Source organism: Typopeltis vanoorti, chromosome 8 (genome assembly GCF_054136105.1).
Source record: "Typopeltis vanoorti isolate ZY-2024b chromosome 8, IOZ_Tvanoo_1.0, whole genome shotgun sequence".
Taxonomy (NCBI): domain Eukaryota; kingdom Metazoa; phylum Arthropoda; class Arachnida; order Uropygi; family Thelyphonidae; genus Typopeltis; species Typopeltis vanoorti.
This window is the reverse complement of record NC_143556.1, coordinates 70,375,181-70,395,758: the sequence shown is the minus strand read 5'-3', so window position 1 is coordinate 70,395,758 and position 20,578 is coordinate 70,375,181. Positions and strand designations below refer to the sequence as shown.

The 20,578-nt window shown below is 37.2% G+C and overlaps 1 protein-coding gene across 1 annotated transcript in view; it reads right to left on the bottom strand.

The window, feature by feature from the left end:
- LOC150104082 (transient receptor potential cation channel subfamily M member-like 2) overlaps nt 1–20,578 on the bottom strand; it is a 580,140-nt gene that overhangs the window by 65,325 nt on the left and 494,237 nt on the right. Inside the window, exon 25 of the mRNA XM_090396744.1 lies at nt 7,269–7,427. Within this exon, the coding sequence (XP_090252870.1) occupies nt 7,269–7,427 (159 nt within the window). The remainder of the gene's footprint in view (nt 1–7,268; nt 7,428–20,578) is intronic.

Genomic DNA, 20,578 nt, shown 5'->3' with positions numbered 1-20,578 from the left:
TATGTTCCAATACCTCAGGATTCTTCAACAGACTACAGGGTTCCAATCCCTTATATTTCTGACATCTCAGAACTGATTGGGAGAATTTTGAAGAAGTATCATCTCATTCCCATATATTTTCCGATTAACAAAATTTCTTAAATTTCTTATCTGTTGCCATCTACAAAAGAAAACTGGCACCTCTATCATTAGGTGGTGTTTATGAGATACTCTGTGAATATAATCTAACATACTTTGGACAAAGAGGCCGTTCTGTGGAAAAAAGAATTAATGAACATCAATATTATATTATATTAAATACATGAAACCTCAAAGGTCTGGCACAACATAGTATTGACACTACACACAATATTCAGTGGGATGAAGCTTGTCTTCTCCACAGATGCAGGTCAATATGAATGCCTTTTCAAAGAAAGTTGCAAAGCCCTTTTACATCGGCCAAATCTGAATCAGAATGATTGTCACTCTATGAGAGACCATCTCCAAAAGTTTAGGAGATTCTTATCTTATGTAACCATCAAAAATAGTTTTTAATAATATTTTTATTCATTTATTTAAGTTAAGGGATATTACATCCCATATTGTTTCTTAGTCGAATCGGGATATTACATATACATAATAAGGGATATTACATCCCAATATGGGATGTAATATCCCTTAACTTAAATAAGTTCATGTTGCCAAATTGAAGCATTTGGCTCTTCATATAATTAGTAGTTTTTATTAATATTAATTTCTAGCATGCGGCAACAGTTTTTAATCGGTAAACCACCAAATGCTGTATGTACTTTGTATTCCTGTTCCTTTGATTTGCTTGTTTCTACACACTGATGATACTGTTATTTTCGGTATGAAATATCTGTACTTTCATTTCATTAAAGTTAATTACTGTGGTTATCATGTAATTTACTATTTATAGTCATGCCACAAGTACCTTTAAAGATACGACAATGAATCTGCCACATTGTCTTGGTCTCCAAACTTATCTGACTGTAACCCAATTGAACATGTGTGGGATATGCTAGAACAGGATATGAGAATTGTTGATCCTCCTCAATGGAATGAGCGTGAACCTCGTTCATCAGATGTGTGTCAAGTTGCGCATGGAGGATGTTCGACACCTTGTGGAATCTGTTCCTAGGCACCTGCGAGCTGTGACTGTATATATAGAGAGAGATGCACCAATACGTTATTAGGTGAGTGTTCCTAATGCAAAGCTAGCTCAGCATAAAGGGACCTTAAATTGTAGGCATTCATTAATGTGTAAGCAGAGCTAATCTAAGATGGTATGGCTTAAACAGAATGGGAGAGAAAAGATTAGAAAAACAGATATTTGATGTTGGGATGGAAGTAAAATGACTCAGAAGAAGACCAAGATCTAGGTGGATTGATCCATTTTATAGTGCATTAAAAGACAGATGTAAGATTTGTCTTTTAAGGCACTATGACATTTGTCTTTAAAGATCTGTCTTTTGATTGTCCATCATCAAAATGTTTGAATATGACAGGAAGCAGTAATATTACTTTTTAAAAGTCATTTAAAAATGTAAATTATTTTTGACCTGCTCACAAAGAGAATGGCTTTTATGGGGTTATAAAACTTAGTTTCCTGTTGCCAGCAGGCAACAAACTCTTGTCATATAGTTATATTCCTGATGGAAAGACAAGCAATACTATTATCATTATACTTCACTCAGTTATATATTTCTACAGAAATATTATTATTATTATTTCGGGCGACTCCAGGAGTCCTTAGACTCATCGAGGGAGGCCCTAAACATCATGTCCACACAGCTATGCGATTACATTCTCACAGTATCTATCATACCTTGCCTTTAACTCATTCACTGCAACAGACTCTGGCATCTTATTCCACTCATTTACCACTCTAAAAGTAAAGAACCCAGCTCTAACACCCCTGCTAACCACACTCTTGCCCAGCTTCCATAGGTGTCCCCTAGTTCTCCCACCACCAGTCCTGATCTCAAAAATATCCTCTGAATTAATCCTATAGAATCGCTTTAGCAATTTGAATGTCTCAATCATATCTCCCCTTTTCCACCTATCAACTAGTTTCTGCAACCCACAAATCTTCAACCTGTTCTCATATGGTTCATTCCATAGACCTGTTATCATCTTAGTCACTCGCCTCTGGATCCTCTCCACCTCCTCCCCATCAAGAAGGAACAGAGGTGACCAAATCTGGGCACAGTAGTCGAGATGAGGTCTTATCAAGGGTCGGTACAGAGGTACAATAACTTGCTTGTCTCTGCTCGTCAAGGTATTTTTCAACAACCAAGTGAGTTGATGAGCTGATTTAGCTACTTTTGCAATGTGCCCCCTAAACTTCATCTCCCTATCCACCAACACTTCCAAGTCCCTGGCCTCATCAATCTCTTGGAGTACAGTTCCACCAATGTGGTATACTGCTGCTAATCTTTTCACCCCAAAATGCATAACCTTACATTTTGTCACATTAAATTGACATCCATTCTCCTTAGCCCAGAACTCCAATCTATCTAAGTCATCCTGCAAGACTTTGACATCTTCTGCATTCACTATTGCCCTACCCAACTTTGCATCATCAGTGAACAAAGGAATTGTTCCACTTAGATCCTTCCCTATATCATTAATGGACAGATTAAACAGCAGTGGTCCAAGAACAGAACCCTGCGGTACACCACTAGTCACAGGCCCTCTTTTGGACTCTACTCCTGAATAAACTACTCTTTGATATCTCTCCATCAACCAACCACCGATCCATCTCACCAACCCTATATCCATTCCCATATGTTGTAGTTTACAGATTTGTATTCCATGTGGTATCCTGTCAAACGTTGCCAGGTCCAGCAGTATCACTGTAAACCCATTTCCCTTATCCAGTTCAGCCGTCACCTTGTTATAAAACTTGAGCAAGTTACTGAAGCATGATCTACCCTTCACAAAGCCATGCTGTCCCCTGTACAGTATCTCATTTTCATCAATCCATTCCTGTATTTTTCCCTTGACTACTTTCTCCAAGACCTTGACAACTACTCCTGATATGCTGATCGGTCGGTAATTTGCAACCGTAGTCTCCTGGATCCTCCTTTATGCAGTGAAACTATTTTCCCCTCTTTCCACACCTTCGGGACTAAACCAGACCTGAGACTCAGATTAAACAACATGGTCTAAGGCACTGATAATTCCTTAGCCACTTCACGCAAGACCCGTGCCGGCATACCATCCAATCCCACAGATGTGTTCACATTAAGGTTCTGTAATAGACTAGTCACCTCCACTTCATTCATCACTATTCCCGTATAAACTAATGGTTCCTTCATTTTTTCAGTGTCACCACCTGGATGATATGCTTTTGCAAAGTGCGCGCTCAGTAACTCCACTATATCGACTGATTCAGTGACCTCCTTACCATCGTCATACCTTAAAATCATTTTGCCATGTACAGTTTTTTTCTTGTTTGCAGCATATTGAAAGAACTGTTTGGGATTCTCTTTTGCTTGCATAGCTAGTTTCCTTTCATAATCCGCTTTTGCTTTTTTTACCACACTCATTACCTTTCTGGCCTGCACTTTATACCGTTCGTGTGCCTGCAGGTCACCCCTTTCTTTAAATTCCCTCCACAGTTGTTTCTTTTTTTGCAGCTCAAGCTTAATGGTGTTATTCATCCATTTAACCCATACTTGTTTTACTATTCGGACCCTAGGTATACAATCAGCCATAACCTCCTGTAAATGCTCCTTGACCACTTCCCATGCTCTATCGACGTCCAGCCCTTGCAGTTGTACATGCCATGGCACTGATCCAAGCAATCTCCTAAGCTTGTCATACTTGCCAGCACGATAATTCCACATATACCCTGTCTTAATCGAAAATTCCACACCTTTAGCCACCTCCCAGGTCAAGACCTTATGATCACTCTCACCAATAGGTGGCAACATGGTCATATTCATTACAGTCAAATTCTCAGATGCTATTACCAGGTCAAGCACTCTCACACCCCTAGTATTTTCAATTACATGCTATCTCAGATAGTTATCCCTTAATAATTGAATAAAATCATTTTCCTTCCTCACATGTGTCCTCTCCTCCTTCCAATCAATGTTACTATAGTTGAAATCCCCCCATAATAATTACCCTCCTTCCACTCATTTCATCAATTTCCCTATGCATACTATCTCCACCATCTATTCCATCACCTGGTCTATAGCAGCACCCAACTGTATATTTTATTCTGCCAGTCTCAATCTCACACCAAATAGCCTCAAATGAGCTCCTTTCACTATCCTGCGATACAACTTCAATTCTCCTTGGCCGCAGTTCATCAGCTATCATCAATAATACCCCCCCCCCCCCATTTTATTCTCTCTGTCCCTCCTAAACACACTATAACCTACACATTCTATCCCACTAACTATATCATCTTCCGTCAGCCATGTTTCACTAATGCCAATAACCTGTGGCCAGGAAGAGCCAATCAAGGCCAAAAATTCTTCCTTCTTGTTCCTAATACTCCTGGCATTAGTATACATGAAATGCAGTGATCCCTTAGTCCCACCCCTATATTGATGCATTATTCTAAATGACCCATTCCCATTTTTTGTCCTTAGTGCTGGCTCGGGTACATTATATACATTCTTACACTCATCTGTCTCACTGATGTCTGCATATCCATTCCCCCCCCCCCCTCTTTGGTAGTTCTAGTTTCCCTGGTTTTGCACATCCATTTTCACTTCATTCAGCAACACTCTTTCCAGTCTCCGCACACCAAGTCCATTCAAATGCAGGCCATCCATCTTGTATAAGTCCTTTCGCCCTTCAAACTCATTCCACACGTCCACGAATTCCACACCACACCGTCTGCATAACCTGCGCATAATGTCATTTGAGATTATGGCCCTCCTTCTAAACTCCTCTCTGTCATATCGCGGCAACAGACTAACCATTCTAACCCTGTCACCCTTTTCTTTCGCTACCTTTAACAATACTTTCAAGTCCTCTCTCATAAAAAATTTATCACTTTTCAATTCATTTGTACCCACCACAATTATTAATTCTTTCACCCTCTGTTTTTGCCCTCTAATACTCTCACTTACATCCTTAAATTTTGCACCCGGTAAGTACGATTTAGTTACACTGCCATCTATCACCCTTCTTAATAACGAGTCACCATACAACACTCTTTCCTTCATTTCAGAAACTCTCCCATTCTTACGCTGTTTATTTACGTTAGCTGAATCACTCTGGAAAGAGTTTTGCAGGTGCTCTAATTGCCGCTGTGCATTTTGTATCACTGCGCGCAACCTAGCGCTCTGACTTCCTACAAATAATTCCTCATTATTTTTATCATTTAAACCATTTTCTCTCTCTGTATGGTTGCGTTCACTCTTTCTTAGATCACCGCTCTCATTGCCATCTTGTACATCGCAATTCCCTATCAAGCCACTATTTTCACTCACATTCTGGCAATTCTGGCTTTCTTCAACCATAACTATCTCACAACCTGACACATACTTCAACTCCTCACTTTGCTTACACTTTCTGCACATTCTCCCACCACTATCACTTTCACTCCAAATTCCAGCCTCATTCGGGAATGCATACATCCCACACACATCCCATTGGACCAACTCTCTCACATTATAGTTTTTGAACAATGCCTTCGTATTTTTGGATGCCATTATCTTACGTCGCATTGGCACCATATTCAAATCTATGAAACGTAACGTTAAATACTAAATTAAATAACGGAATTCACACCAAAATCCCACAGACACAACAAGCTACCAAAATTAGGCAATATTACGTTATGATTTTAACCTATATTCTAATTTTTACTCAAAATTGTACTTAGCTTTCGGGAGCTCTCTGAAAACACAACCATCCGTCTGGCCCTCTAGCGGGCACATCAAGTAATCCTAAATATCAAATTGTATATTATTTTACTTGTAAGATTTTTGCTTTTTATTTAAAAAAATTTCTTTGGTAATCATTCCATTTCATAGGCTTCTGTGGAGTGAGGTTAGGTTAGGTTAGTTATTAATTTATAAAAATTTATTAATTTACTAAAAATGTACTCCACTTCCTCATTTTGGTGATATTACTCCATAGGAATGAACCAGATGGGATAAGTACCAATTTTTCATTGATTACTCTACTAGTTTTGTGAAAATTCTTTTGTTTCACATTATCAGAAGAAATATGTGAAACTATAAAACAGGTAATAACATCTACTTTGAGCACAGCCATGCTCAAAGTAGATGATCTGTTTGCTATTTGGCTATATTGTCCAGACACATTAGATACATTTTTAGTGCATTTAAATAGCCAACATCAAAATTTCCAGGAGAAAAAACACTGGCATCTTCACCAGACTAGCTAGCTCCCTTTAATTTGAAAAATCCTCATAAAGATTTTTTGTATCCTAACAGGATTTGTTAAAATAGGCTTCCTATTGTATTCCTTTCATCCTATTTAATATTGTATTCTCTTTTGGTTCAGCAATGATCAAATTACTATTTTTTCAAAGAAAGATTTAAATTTAGAATGCTTCAACTCAACTAGTAAAGGAATGTTATATTAGTTTTATACAGAATCCAAGTTGCCTCAAAGCAAACTTTATTATCAGTATTTGAAAAAATATTACTTAACATTCTATCCATCAAATAAAAGATTCATGACTGGTATACTTTTGAGAGTAACTGCATAATGAGGACCTTTAGCTAAAATGTTTAGCTCTTCCTCTTTTATATATTTATTCATTCTCATTTTCTTATGTATAACTTTTGCTGAAACTCACTAGAACATTAGTTATTAATTAGACTGTGCTGCTCTAAAACAACTCATTCTATATCTGCACTTATGCTATTGTTCCATCTCTCAAATTTACTAAAAATGCACATAATACCAAGTTAAAAATTCTAGGAATAAAAAAATAATACTTTACAAAATAATCTATTTTTATTGTTTTTCATATTATTATGTATCTCTATGAAAATTTATTTTAATATGAGATTCCAACTATAGTAATTCTATACTAATGGCTCCCCATTAATATAGAACAAGTACTCCACTTCCTTATATTTGTAAGGTAATTTATAGAATATATACTTATATAACAAGATGTTTGCATTATTAAGTAGCAAAATACCAAAATTTTATTTGGAAATTGCATAAATGCAAGCAGTTTTATATAAGCCATAAATTTTTGCATAAATAAATTCTCATTTAAAGAAGTATATTAAAATGCCCACCCCCATAGTACTTACTGAGGAGCACCCTCACTGTCCAATTTATAAACCAAAGTTGTGCCATCATCTTGTGTTATCCATGATGTGCGATCAATACTGATACCAGCAGGATTTGTTGAAACACAGTTCCAGTGAAATACTGGGAGCTTAACATTAGTCTCTTGCTTTGCTTGAATTCTGAAATATATGTGTCAATTAATTCAAAAAACTGTCCGTAATAATTGCAGTTCATTTAAATTAATCACTTATTAGTGATATATTCATGAAATGTATACATCCCATATTACATGGTGAACATAATAAGAATACTGAGCAACAAGAAACATGGTATATCATGAGAATTCCCAAACTCTGTGATGTCGCAATCCCATTAAAAGTATATAGATTAATGCAACTTTCTTTTAAACCATTCATAACCTATATAGGAAAGAAGAGAGAGAGAGAGAGAGAAGATTTGCAAGCACCATGAGTATGACTGAGGTCTATATGCAAAGTACAATATTAACAAAGGCAAGGTTATTATTATTTATTTTCTCAGGTCTCTCCATGAAGTCAAAGACTCATCACAGAAGGAGGTTCATTCTAACCACTGTTCACGCAATACCATTCACCAACGAAGCACTCACAACCACCCTGGGCAACCCATCAATTCAACCATGTAAGCAAAAAAATCTAGCTCAAACACCCTTTCTAACCACATTTTTATACAATTTCCAGGGGTGACCCCTTATTCTCTCCTTTCTTACCATTTACTAAAAAAAAAGTCTTTATGTCAATCCTACACAATCCTTTTAATAACTTATGTTTCTATCATGTTCTCCTCTTTTCAGACCTATCAACTAGTCTTAAGCCCACAGACCTTCAACCTAATACTCAGAGGAAGCATTCTTGCCACAATCTTGGTCACTTGCCTCTGGATCCTCTTTACCACTTCCTCAACCTCATGGAATCCAGGTGAGGTGACCAGATATGTGTGCAAAGGTCCATAGAGAGCCTTATAAAAAGGGAATAATTGTCAGTGTGTTCTTCAACAACCACATAACTTGTGTTGTTTTGGCTACCTTTGCAATATACTCGTTAAACTTCAACTCAGCAATCTCAAATATCCCCAAATTTCAGACTTCATCAATTTCCTGCAATTCTTTTCCAACAATGTAGTACGTAACATGTGATCTCTTTATCACATAGTGTATGACCTTACACTTAGGCATATTAAACTGGAAGCCATTATCCAGTGCCCATACTGTCAGTCTGCAAGAGCTCTCCATCATCTTCATTCACTATCACTCTTCTTAGCTTTGCATCATTGACAAATAACTGAATATAATAATTTCCTATATCATTCATGTGCAAATTAACAAGCAGAGAACAAAGCAGCACAATGCTAGTCACCCACTTTCTCCCTGATTCAACTCCCTGCAAACCATTTCTTGATCTGTCCATTAGTGACCCGCTTATGCAAATCACCAGCTTCATATCTATACCCATTTGCTCCAATTTATGCAGCAAGTTCCATGTGGTATCCTGTCAAATGCCTTTGCAAAGTCCAGCAGTTTCACTGTGTAGCCATTTTCTTTATCCAAATCAACTGTCACTTTATTATAAAAAAAAGAACAAATGATAAAAAAATTATAAGAAAACAAAGCACAGGAAGGGAAAATGTGGTGGTGGAGTATTACTTATGATAAATGAACTGTATCCTCTCCAAATGGAGGATTTGAAAGTAAATGGCACTAATGGTTTTGAGAGTATATGGTATGATGTTGAGGTGGTCAGGACAGAGTTTAGTGGGATGTTCCTATAAGCCAGGGAGCACAGAGGGTAAAGAGCAGGAGATGTTTAGGCAGTTCAGTTTGGCAAGTGGAAAACAAATAATCATTATAGAAGATTTGAACTACAGGGGTATAAATTGGGAAGAGGAAATAGCATGTAGTAGTAAAGGAATGGAGTTTCTGTAATTCTTGAGAAACAAATGTCTTAGGTAATACGTAGTAGAAGGAACACGGAGTTCCAGAGTTTTTCATTTGGTCCTAGTGCATCAGAGGACCTGTTTGTAATTGAGATGTCATCCCCATCTCCATTAAACATTGTTCTACATACTATCCTTTAATAGGGTGAGGACAACCTTGTCATATTTAATGCCACCAAAACATAGGCTTGCCTTTTCTCGTGCACCTATCCTCACCTTCAGTAAAACAAATCACAAGACAAGATGAGATCTCTTGCTTGGATTAATGTTCACCTCCAGTCTTTCCTGGAATAAACATATCACATCATACCCTCCTCAACATCCACTAAACTTGGAATTTTCTTTCATTCAAGAGCCTATTTTTACATCCGACCAACTCGTAACTATATACAAATCCCAAATCTGTCTGTGTTTAGAATACTGCTCACATGTTTGGGATGGTGCACCTAAAACTTCCCTTAAAATCCTTGATGCTATCCAGAGGCAAGCAATTAGGTACATCAGTGCTATGTGTGGATTAACTCTTATTGGATAGAGCTAATTGCTCTATCCAATGATCCAACCTCTATCTCCCAGGTGCAATATTTCAGCACTGTGTCTATTCTACAGGTACTTCCATCATCACTGCTCCAGTGAATTGGCAACTACCATTCCTCCACTTTCTATTTCTATTATTTCTAAAGGGATGCTGGGCAGCTGCTGCTCTTGTTAATACAAGAGCAGCACTTGCTCAGCATCCCTTTAATGTGCAAATACAACACACTGAACTTGCTTCTATTCATCCTCTTTTATTCCGTCCATCTCTGTCCTCTGGAACAGCCTTCCTCAAGAAGTATTCCAAAACAACTATAAACTGCAAGTCTTAAAAAAAACATCAATAAACTTCTATCTCAGTCCTCATCTGCACCCCACACATAGCACTGATGTGCTTATAGGTCCCTTGATCTCTCATGTATGGGATCAATACAAAGTTGGAGAGAGTGAGAGAGTGACCATATAGCATCAGGTAGAAAGGAATTTATATGAAATCATACAGTAGGCAATTAAAATAATCTTAGAAATCAGCATGAGGCAGTTCCATGGATTGAAGAATTGGAAGGGCAAGATATCAGCAGTGCATGGGAACAAATAGTGAAGAAATATTTATTAGATTAGCAGCAATGGAAAGTTGTATATCTCAAGTGAAAAACAGAACATGATTTGATGTAAAGTGAAAGTCATTTTACATCAGATTTGACTAATGATATTAAATGAGAACTGCTGATGAAAAAGTGGTTATGGAGATTAAGAAGAAAAGAAGAGATTATCCCTGAGATCCAAGGAAAATCAGAAAGAAATTCTTTCATTATGCAGCCAGTAGGTGGAGAAATAAACCAGCAATGATGTGGCTATATCACATCATGCTGATCCCAATTCTGGATAAATAGGTAAGACCTGAATGAAGGGCTAGCAACCCATGTTCATTAAACAGTGTCTTGCTGTAGAATCCATTGTAAAATTCCATGTAGTTTAAAAATACCAAAGTGCTTTACATTGATTTTTACAGAGGTCAAGTCTCACGAGAACTGTTACAAAAATAACCTTGTTTGTATCTATGTATTTTATTAATGTAAATAACCCTATGGGAATTGATTGTATTTACCGTTTTAACTAAAGTTTCTAGAATGTCAGAAACAAGGGCAATGTTTACCATTGGAACCTTGTATAATAGCTATGTATAAGAGCACAAGACAGTTGTTTACGGTTAAGTGTGTGAGAAAGTTGTTTGTAAGCTCTGCGCATGAACACCCTCAAAGCTAGTATCAAAGAGGTCCGCTAGTTTCAGAGAAGTTTCCGCTGCCCGACAAGACAAGGAAAAAAGAGCGCACGGAGGAGAAAAAAGAACGAACCGGCTTTAACAAAGAGATCAATGAGAGCTGCCGATTTCTTCGGGTTTTACAACCCTTGGTGCAAGGTCCCAAGAAGTCGAAAATAAAAGGGGACTAAGCCAAACATCGTAAGGGAAGTCCAGGTCCAGTTGCTGAGAGAGAGCAGAGGCAAAGCACTGTTACTGAAGAGAGCCATAGGCAGTCGGCGGAGAACTAGAGGCAGTTTGACCCAGAGGAAAAATTGGGAGAACAGCCGATGCCAAGTGCCGGTCAAATGTCCTAGTGCTGCGGGAAGTCAACGAAAGCCAAAAGCCACAGAACGATCTTCAAGCCTGAACTTTTAAGCACCGGGAAGATTGCAGTCCAAGACCAGCTGATTTTTCGATGAAGCGCCCCCTGAATCAAGACTCTCCAGACGGAAACCTAAAGCCTGAGAAAAACCATAGAGACTTTGATGTAGGACTTTTGGAGGGTGTCATGAGAAAGAGCCTCTGTAAGTGTATTACATCCTTTAATGTACATTCTTCTTGTAATTTAGGAGAAATGTCATAGATGGACTGATAAGAAATATCTATAAGAGAGTCCTCTGATTTGTTGTTAACTGGAATATAATTTGTAAGATAACTTGCCATAACTAGCTAATCTCTTTATGAGTAATTTAGTCTTGGCAATTTGATTTTTTTTAAGCAGAGAAGTAACAGAGTAATTATATTGTATAGTCATTTAATATTGAAAAGGTACAAAGGATAGGTAGAGAAAGAAACCTCCCTATCGCTTATTTAATGTACTTTGTTTTTAATGTAAATAAATGTCAATAGAGTGCCGCCTGATTGTTTATTTTACAATGCACTGTTCCTAAAAAATTATTGGACTTGTGAGCAGGAGACCAAGTGAGATAGCCGAAGTATATAGTTAAGTGCAAATAGACCACGACTGTTTGTGTAAAGTTTTACTGAAGGAAATTGTGTTAGAGAAAGAGAGAGAGAAATCAGCCAGCCATATTACTGAGTTTTATGCCAATTAAAAGATATTAGTGGTGCAGTCTCAATAAAAAATAAATTTTCTAGTATCCATAGGCATAAGACTCATAGTGAGAAAGGTAGATAAACATAGTATGCAATAGTTTAAGCAAGAAAGGTTATGAGAGAGAAAGCGCACACTGCTAATTAGAATAACAGTATTTCAAAGGCACAGTAACCTAGCAGGCTTTATAAATAGCCAGAAAGTAATAATATGCACATATTACACCATAACCACAAAAATATCTAACTAAAATGTATCCCCAAATAAAGACAAACTGTTGAAAATGGCATTCCCTAGTTGAAGCTCATATGTAGGAACTAGAGACTTGAGGAATACAAGAAAAAATTCAGACAAAACTCAAAAACTAAAAGTGACATGCAAATTACGTGGAGACAAAAAAAAACAACAACAATAAGAACTGAATTCTGGAATGCAAAGATAATGTGTAAAATCTCAAAACCAGCCAATATAACTGCAGAAATAAAGAAAATTGCAATATCGGAAATAAGCAGGACAAAGTGGAATAGGCAGGGATTGATCCAGTTGAGTTCAGGAAGATAATATACTCTGGAAACAAAAATTAAAATAGTGAACATGGGCAATAATAATGTCCAGTAAAGCCAGAGCAGTATTTACAGAATGGGAACCAATTACAGAAAGATGCATAAAAGCAAGGTTTAAATTGAGATTCGATAAGGTGATAATTATAAATGTATATGCACCAACTAATGCAGATTTATGGTATATTACAAAACAAAAAAAAAACAGACTGCACAAATCTTAGTGATATAATTATAGTAATGGGGAATCCAAATTCTAAAAGATGAAATGTTCATGCGGATAGAGTAATGATAATCTCAAAAGAAGGTATAGGAAATATAAATGAGAGTGGAATGACATTACTGGATTTTTGCATGACAAATGAATTTGTAATAGAAGAATCCGTTAAGTATAAAAATATACATAAAGTCACATGGTGAGCACCTGATGGAAAAACATATAATCAAATTTATCATATATAGGTCACCTATGGAAATTGTGTCAGAGTGTGGTTAGCAAAGGTGTTAAGACTAGACTTTTTGCTTGGAGGAAGGTGAATGGGTTGCAGAGGTGGTTGTGAGTGCTTCATCAGTTAGTTTAAGGAAAGGTATGATAGATATTGTGTAAATAATGACTGACATGTGAATAATGGATTTCCCACAGTGTTCTGATAGTAGTAGTAATAATAATAATTATTATTATAATAATAATAATAATAATAATTATTATTATTACATAATCTCCATGGTGTCAATAGATTCATCATGAGAGCCCCACACAACCAGCAACATGTCTATCATAATGAACTTTGAAGCTGTTTACACTCCTTGCATTTTCAAAGCACTCTGGCAATGCATTCCACTCACCAATAACTCTCCATGCAGAAAATCTAATCCTCACACCCTTCTTAACATCTTTATATAACTTCCAGGGATAGTCTTTTTTAATTCCCATCCACTCTTTTTATAATCTCTTCTGTATTAATTTGATAAAATCCCTTGACTAGCTTGAAGGTCTATCAATATCTTCTCTTTTCCTCCCATCCACCAAGATCTGTAATCCACATTCCTTCAACTGCTCTGCTTAACTAACACTCCAGAGTCCTGATATCACTTTGGTCATTCATCTTTGGACCCTCTCTAGTGTTTCCACATCACAATGAAAACTAGGCGACAAAATCTGAGCACAATAGTCCATGTGTGGTCAGACCAATGCCTTATATAGAGGCACCACTATCTCCTCATTTCTACATATGTACTATCATCATAGCAGCAATATGATGTGCTTCTTCCAGTCTTCACATCACTTGCAATGTACCCTCAGAACTGTGGTGCACTGTCTACCATCATCCCAAGATCACAAATCTCATCCACTTACTGAAGTACAGCTCCACTAATACAATACAGAATTTGTTTCTGATATGAGGCCTATCTACAGTTCTTAGGAAACAGCTTCTGCATTGATTTCTGATGAAAGAGCAACCCAGTAATAAGTTCATTTGATGAAGCTGTTAGACATTTGATAAACAATATGAGTCAGCAAATGCTTAACAACAGTACAAAAATCATAATGCTGGTTTTCCTCATGTGGTCTGATAGCACAGAATCTATGTTGAAAGTTTATTTTTCACTTGGTCAGACTATAATAATTTTAGTTTAATCCTTTATCCAAGTGTGTGCAAACAAAGTTTGCGCCTGAAAGTATCTTCAAGACTGGGGTAAAGTGGTACAACACCAGGCAACTCCTTGCAAAGGTGGAGCAAGCTACCAACACTCCTATCTCAGTATCTCCCATAATGCAAAACACATCTCCTTGTGGATATGTATAATGTTATGCATTAAGCGAAGGGCTACTACCCAGACTTGTTTCAACCTTTATTGAGGTCTCTTCAATGGGAGCCAGGCCCAGAAGTGGAGATACCAGGCAGCAGCATTAGCAAGGTCATCTCCTCCTATAGGAGCTGCCAAACGGTGTGCCACCTTTTTATTAAATTACTCTGGATTTAGAGAAAGATGTTGAAAGTTTATTTTTTACTTGGTCAGACTATAATACCAAGTGAAAAATAAACTTTCAACATCTTTCTCTAAATCCAGAGTAATCATGATAATAAATAAAAACAATTTTGAAATTATAAATTTGTTTTTCATTGTTAGGCCGAGAACTTTTCAAACCACCATTGTATTATTTTATTGTTAGGAATAATTTTCACTTTTTGAATGGTGTTTCCACACACTACCATAGTTTTTGATTTTTTTCAGAGATTTTCATTTAAAATTTTTTGCTATTTCATTTAGCAAAAAATTGAGCCTGTGTAGCTCAGTGGATGTGGCGTTTGCACACCACCGCGCTTGGCCGCACGAAGGAAGACTTCATTTCGAGTCTAGTCGGCAACTAGAGGAAATTTTTCTAAGCCTTTTTTCGACTGGTTCCCGAGTTAGTCGATCTCTGGCACGGGCAAGCAGGTTTTTCCTCCCGGAAACTCAGGTTTTTCGTCCTGTAAACTCAAGAAAATCGACTGTAGAACCCACATTATTTCAGACATTAAATATATATTGTGTTAGGGTTAGGGACCACGAGATGGCAGCACATTTGAGCCGTCTCTCTTCACTGCGTACCGCTTAATTAGTGATAGCTTTGGGCCATCTGTCTCTGATTGGGTACCAGTGGAGATTGAACTGCTCACTCAGTCTCCAAAAGTTAGATAGGGCTAAATGGCCTCGCCTACTCCCGTATATGGGAAAAAAAGCGTTAGCTGATTTTTTTTTTTTTAATTTAGATGGTTAGTTGCAATTCGGAGTTTATCTTCTGAATTTGAAATGAGTACTTGATCTAGACTTAGCTAGGGCATCAGATAGGATACTACATCAAAGTTTGTTGCCTAAAATTGATGGATATGGGATTGGAATATAAACTGATTTATATAAGTGGGTGGTTGACAGACAAGTGATATTGTTTGAGGTAGGCTGAATCTACATGACAGGACATGTTCAATTGTTTGTTAATGATGCAAATATAGGCAGAACAATCAGGGATGCTGATGTGCAGCAATTGAAGAATGAATCAACATGACAGGACATGTTCAATTGTTTGTTAATGATGCAAATATAGGCAGAACAATCAGGGATGCTGATGTGCAGCAATTGAAGAATGATTTCAATATGCTGAAACTGTAGCTGAATGATAGCAATCATTTCAATGTTAGTAAAGAGATTCAGTTTTGGATGGCAGATGAGATTTCCAGTGCCATATTATATTGTTGGGATTATGCTTGGAGAAGCTGATAAGGCTATAGATCTTGGAATTACAGCAGATAGGCAGTTGAAGTTCAAAGGACATGTAGCAAAAATTACAAATACAACTCAGGGGGATAATTGCAATGTTGAAACGAACACTGATATATAAAGATAAGGAAGTCATTTTGCCTCTTTACAAGACTAAGATGCACCAACACTTGAACTGCTGTGCACAGAATTTGGTCTTCTGGCTTTGGAGAGAATAAAAAAATTGTAAAAATGAAGAATAGTTACAAAGATTATATCAGGATTATGGAACGTAGATTATTATTATTATTAAGAGAGAGACCTCCAAGGAATCAGGAACTCATCGAGGGAGGCCACATACTACATTCACAAGCTATAATACTTATTCTTGAATTCATTCACACCGATTGCATACACACACAGTATCCAGTGGCAATCCATTCCAATCACACACCACTCTATGAGAGAAAAATCTAGCCCTCACCCCCTTCTTAGCAGCATTCATTCTCAGCTTCCAAGGATGCTTTCTTGTCCTTTCCCCATCCTCCATAAAATAAAAAATTCCATCAACTGAAATCCTCTACGACCTTTTCAGATTTAAGTCTCAATCATATTACCCCTGTTTCTCCTGTTTGCTAGTGTCTGCAGTCTACAAATTCTCAATCTGTCTTCATAATCAGTATTCCACAATCCTGACATCATTTTTAACACTCTCTCCACTATATCAGAATCACCACAGAACCAGGAGACCAGACCTGCACACAATAGTCCAAGTGAGATCTTATCAAGGCCTTGTAAAGAGGCAAAATGACATCCTTATCTGTACATGTGAATGTTCATTTTAGCATTGCAATTATCTTTTGAGTTGTTTTTGCAATCTTTGCTACATGGCTCTTGAATTTCCTATCTACTAACACTCCAAGATCCCTAGCCTAATCCCATCAATATTGGTGGGATTATGCTAGAAGAAACGACATTGGATATCTAATCACACAAAAGTGAATGATTTGACTTTTACTGATATTGAACAGATATCCATTTTCTCATACCCACAATTCCAGCCTATTCAAATCATTCCACAAGTACTGCATATCAGCAGCATTCCTGATAAACCAACCTATCTTTGCATCATCAGAAAATAGCTGTATGTTGCTTGTCAATTTCTTCCCAATATCATTAATATACAGATTAAATAACAGTGGACCAAGCACCAATTCTTGTGGTACACCACTGGTTATCTTAAATCTTGCAGATTCACTTCCCTCGTATACCACTTTTTGATATCTATCAGTCAGCCATCCTCTTATCCATGCTAATATTCTATAATACAAACTCACATTCCCTAATTTATGCAACATGCTGTATTCTGTCAAAAGCCTTAGCAAAATCCAAATGTATCATGGTGTATCCATACCCACTGTCTAGTTCAATGGTAACATTGTTATAGAATGTGAGCAAGTTGCTAAAACATTACCTTCCCTTAGTAAACCCATGTTGCTCATTGCAAAGTAGAGATTCACTATCAACCCATTTCTGAATGCAAGCCCTAACCAATTTTTCCAAAATCTTCACTCCTGAGATACTAATTGGTTGATAGTTGGATACATCAGTCTTTGCATCACCCTTATGCAATAGAATTACCATACATTCTTTCCATTCCTGCAGAATCTTCCCTTTTCTGAGACTCATTAAACAGCCTGGTCAAAGGAATAGCCAGTTCAGCTAAACATTCTTTTAACACATGTGCTGATATCCCATCAATCCCTATTGCTGAATTCTTATTCAGGTTGTTCAACAGCTATAATACCTTGTCCTCATACCTGAGTTTTTTCATCCAGTGAAGAGGTAGCAGCGAGCTCAATGTTACGTACACTAGGTTGATAGCTTTTAACAAAATAGGCACTCATTAGAACAACCTCTTCTGCATCTGTTACCCTCATGCCATCTGCATTTAGAAGAGTTATTCTTTCATATTCATTCTTTCTTTTACTTGCAGCATATTGATAGAATTCTTGTGGGTTGTCTTTAGTACACAGAGCCAGTTTCTTTTCATACTCAGACTTTGCTTTCTGTACAACATTTGCAACTATTCTAGCCTGCTGCTAATTTTGCAGAATTTTCATAATGGATATCATCCTTATGCACGTGGTATTCCTTCCACATCATCCTTTTCTTACAAATCTCTTGCTTAATAAGATTACACATCCACTTGACTCCTATCCTGTTTATTCTTCAAATTCTCAGGACACATTCTGAAATTGCATCATTTAAGTATTGTTTAAATGCTTCCCATGCACTGTCGACATTCTTCTCATCCAGCAACCGATCTCATTCCACTGAACTCAGTATACTCCTCAGTTGGTCATAATTTCCTGCTTTGTAGTTCAGCATGTAACTTTTTTTCCTGAATGGAACATTCATAAACTTAGTCACTTCCCAAGTGAGCACCACATGATCACTGTCACCAACTGGAGGCAGAATAGTTACGTCTTTAACTGAAACACCCTTTGACACTATAATCAAATCTAACACTCTCTGACCTCGAGTTCTTTCTGTCACATGCTGCTTGAGGAAGTTGTCCTCCAACAGCTCAATAAATTCATTTTCATTCTTCTCATGAGATTCTACTGCTACCCAATCAATATTTCGATAATTAAAGTCTCCAATATTTTGATAATTAAAGCCTGCAGACTAGTAAAAAAAATTGATAAACAGGTGAAAGAGGAGTGATATGATAGAGGTTTATAAACTTCTGAGTGAACGTTAAAGGATATTGGTCGGTGGGATAGAATGCAAAGGGTATAGTATTTTCAGGAAAGATAGATATAGAGAGACAAATGGGGGTATTGATGATAGCTAATGAACTGCAAGTAATGAGAGCAGGAGCTCAACTGGTGAAACTAGCACATTTTAGGCCATCTGATGTGAGATAGAAACCAGCAAGACAAAATATAGAGTTGGTTATTGTTATATACCAGGAGACGAGAAGAGTGATTGGGAGATGCATTAGCAAATAAGCTCAATGAGTGGAGGGTGAGTAGTTATTATGGGGGATTTCAACTATGGAAATATAGATTAGAAGAAGAAAAGGATGCATGAGAGGAATTTATTCTTTAGTAACCACATAAATTCCATTTATGCTGTTACTAAAGAATAATTACCTGAGGCAGCATGTGATGGAATGTACCAGGGGTTTTTTCAGAGTGCTCAATCTAATAAATGCATCAGAGAATTTTTCTGTAACCAAGATGACACTATTGCCAACCAAATAGTGAGAGTGATTATATGGTCTTGGCCTGGGAGGCAGTAAGGTAAGAAAGGCAAAATCAGAGTATGAGAGGAAATTAGCAGCTAAATGCGTGGCATTTTCAGTTAAGTGAGGGAGGGGGAGGTATACGTGGAATTACAGGGCTGGTAAGTATGACAAACTTAGGAGGAGGAGGAGACTGCCTGGAGCAATGCCATAGCAATGGCATGAGAAACTGGAAGAGCTGAATGTTGATAGTGTGGGAGATGATAAGGAGTGTTTGAGGAAAGTAACAGCAGAGTGCATACCTAGAGCTGGGAGGATAAATCAAATGGGAGTTAAATAGATGAATAGCATCGTTAAACAGAAGCTACAAAAAAAAATTATGGAGGGGATTCAAGGAGAAAAGTGACCACCAGGCATATAAGCAGTACAAAGCATAGCCAGAAGGTAAGGTAAGAAAGGCAAAATCAGAGTATTAGAGGAAATTAACAGTGCAGGCCAAAGGTAATCCCAAAGAGTTCTTTTGGTATGTTGCAAGTAAAAAGAAAAATGATTATGGAAGAACAATTTTAATGAATGCTGATGATGACAGAGAGGAATCTGAAGCAGATGAAATAGTTAATTACTAAGTCAGAACTTTGCAAGAGAATATCACTCAATTGGAGATATTGTAGTAACAAGAAAGGCAAGGGCTAATATGGAAATAGAGGCAGATGAACTGGAGGTGCTTAGGATATTATAGAACCTATGTGAATACAGTTATAGATTAGATAGTATACGAGCTTGAATTTTATGAGAAGGTGCTAGGGAATTGGCACTACCTTTGATCACACTGTATAATTTAAGTTTTTGGCTCTGAGTTGGTCCTAGAAGAGGGGAAAATAGTTGCATTGCAAAAAGGAGGCTCAAGACTGAGTTAGCAAATAATCCAACTGAGCAGCATCTCAAGAGTCATGATGAAAGTATTAAAGAAGTTCGTTAAGAAAAAAATACAGGAATGGAGGACAGCATGGTTTTGCAAAGAGTAGGTCATGTCTCAGTAACTTATTCACCTTTTATAATACAGTGACAGCTGAGTTGGATAAAGGTAATGAGTTTACAGTGATGCTGCTGGACTTTGCAAAGGTTTTTAACAGGATACCACATGGAATTTTAAGCAATAAATCGCAGCACATGGGGGATGATTATAGTTGATGGAGAGAGCAATACCAGACAGTAGTTTATTGAGTAGTCCAGAAAAAGACTTATGACTACTGGCTTGCCATAGGACTCTGTTCTTGAGCCACTACTATTTAATTTGTAGATTAATGATAAAGGAAATAATCTAAGAGGAACTATTGAGTTTTTATTTATTTATATGATTCCCACCCATGAAAGATTATTTGCAAACCTATAGTATGTATGTACCCTGGGTAGGC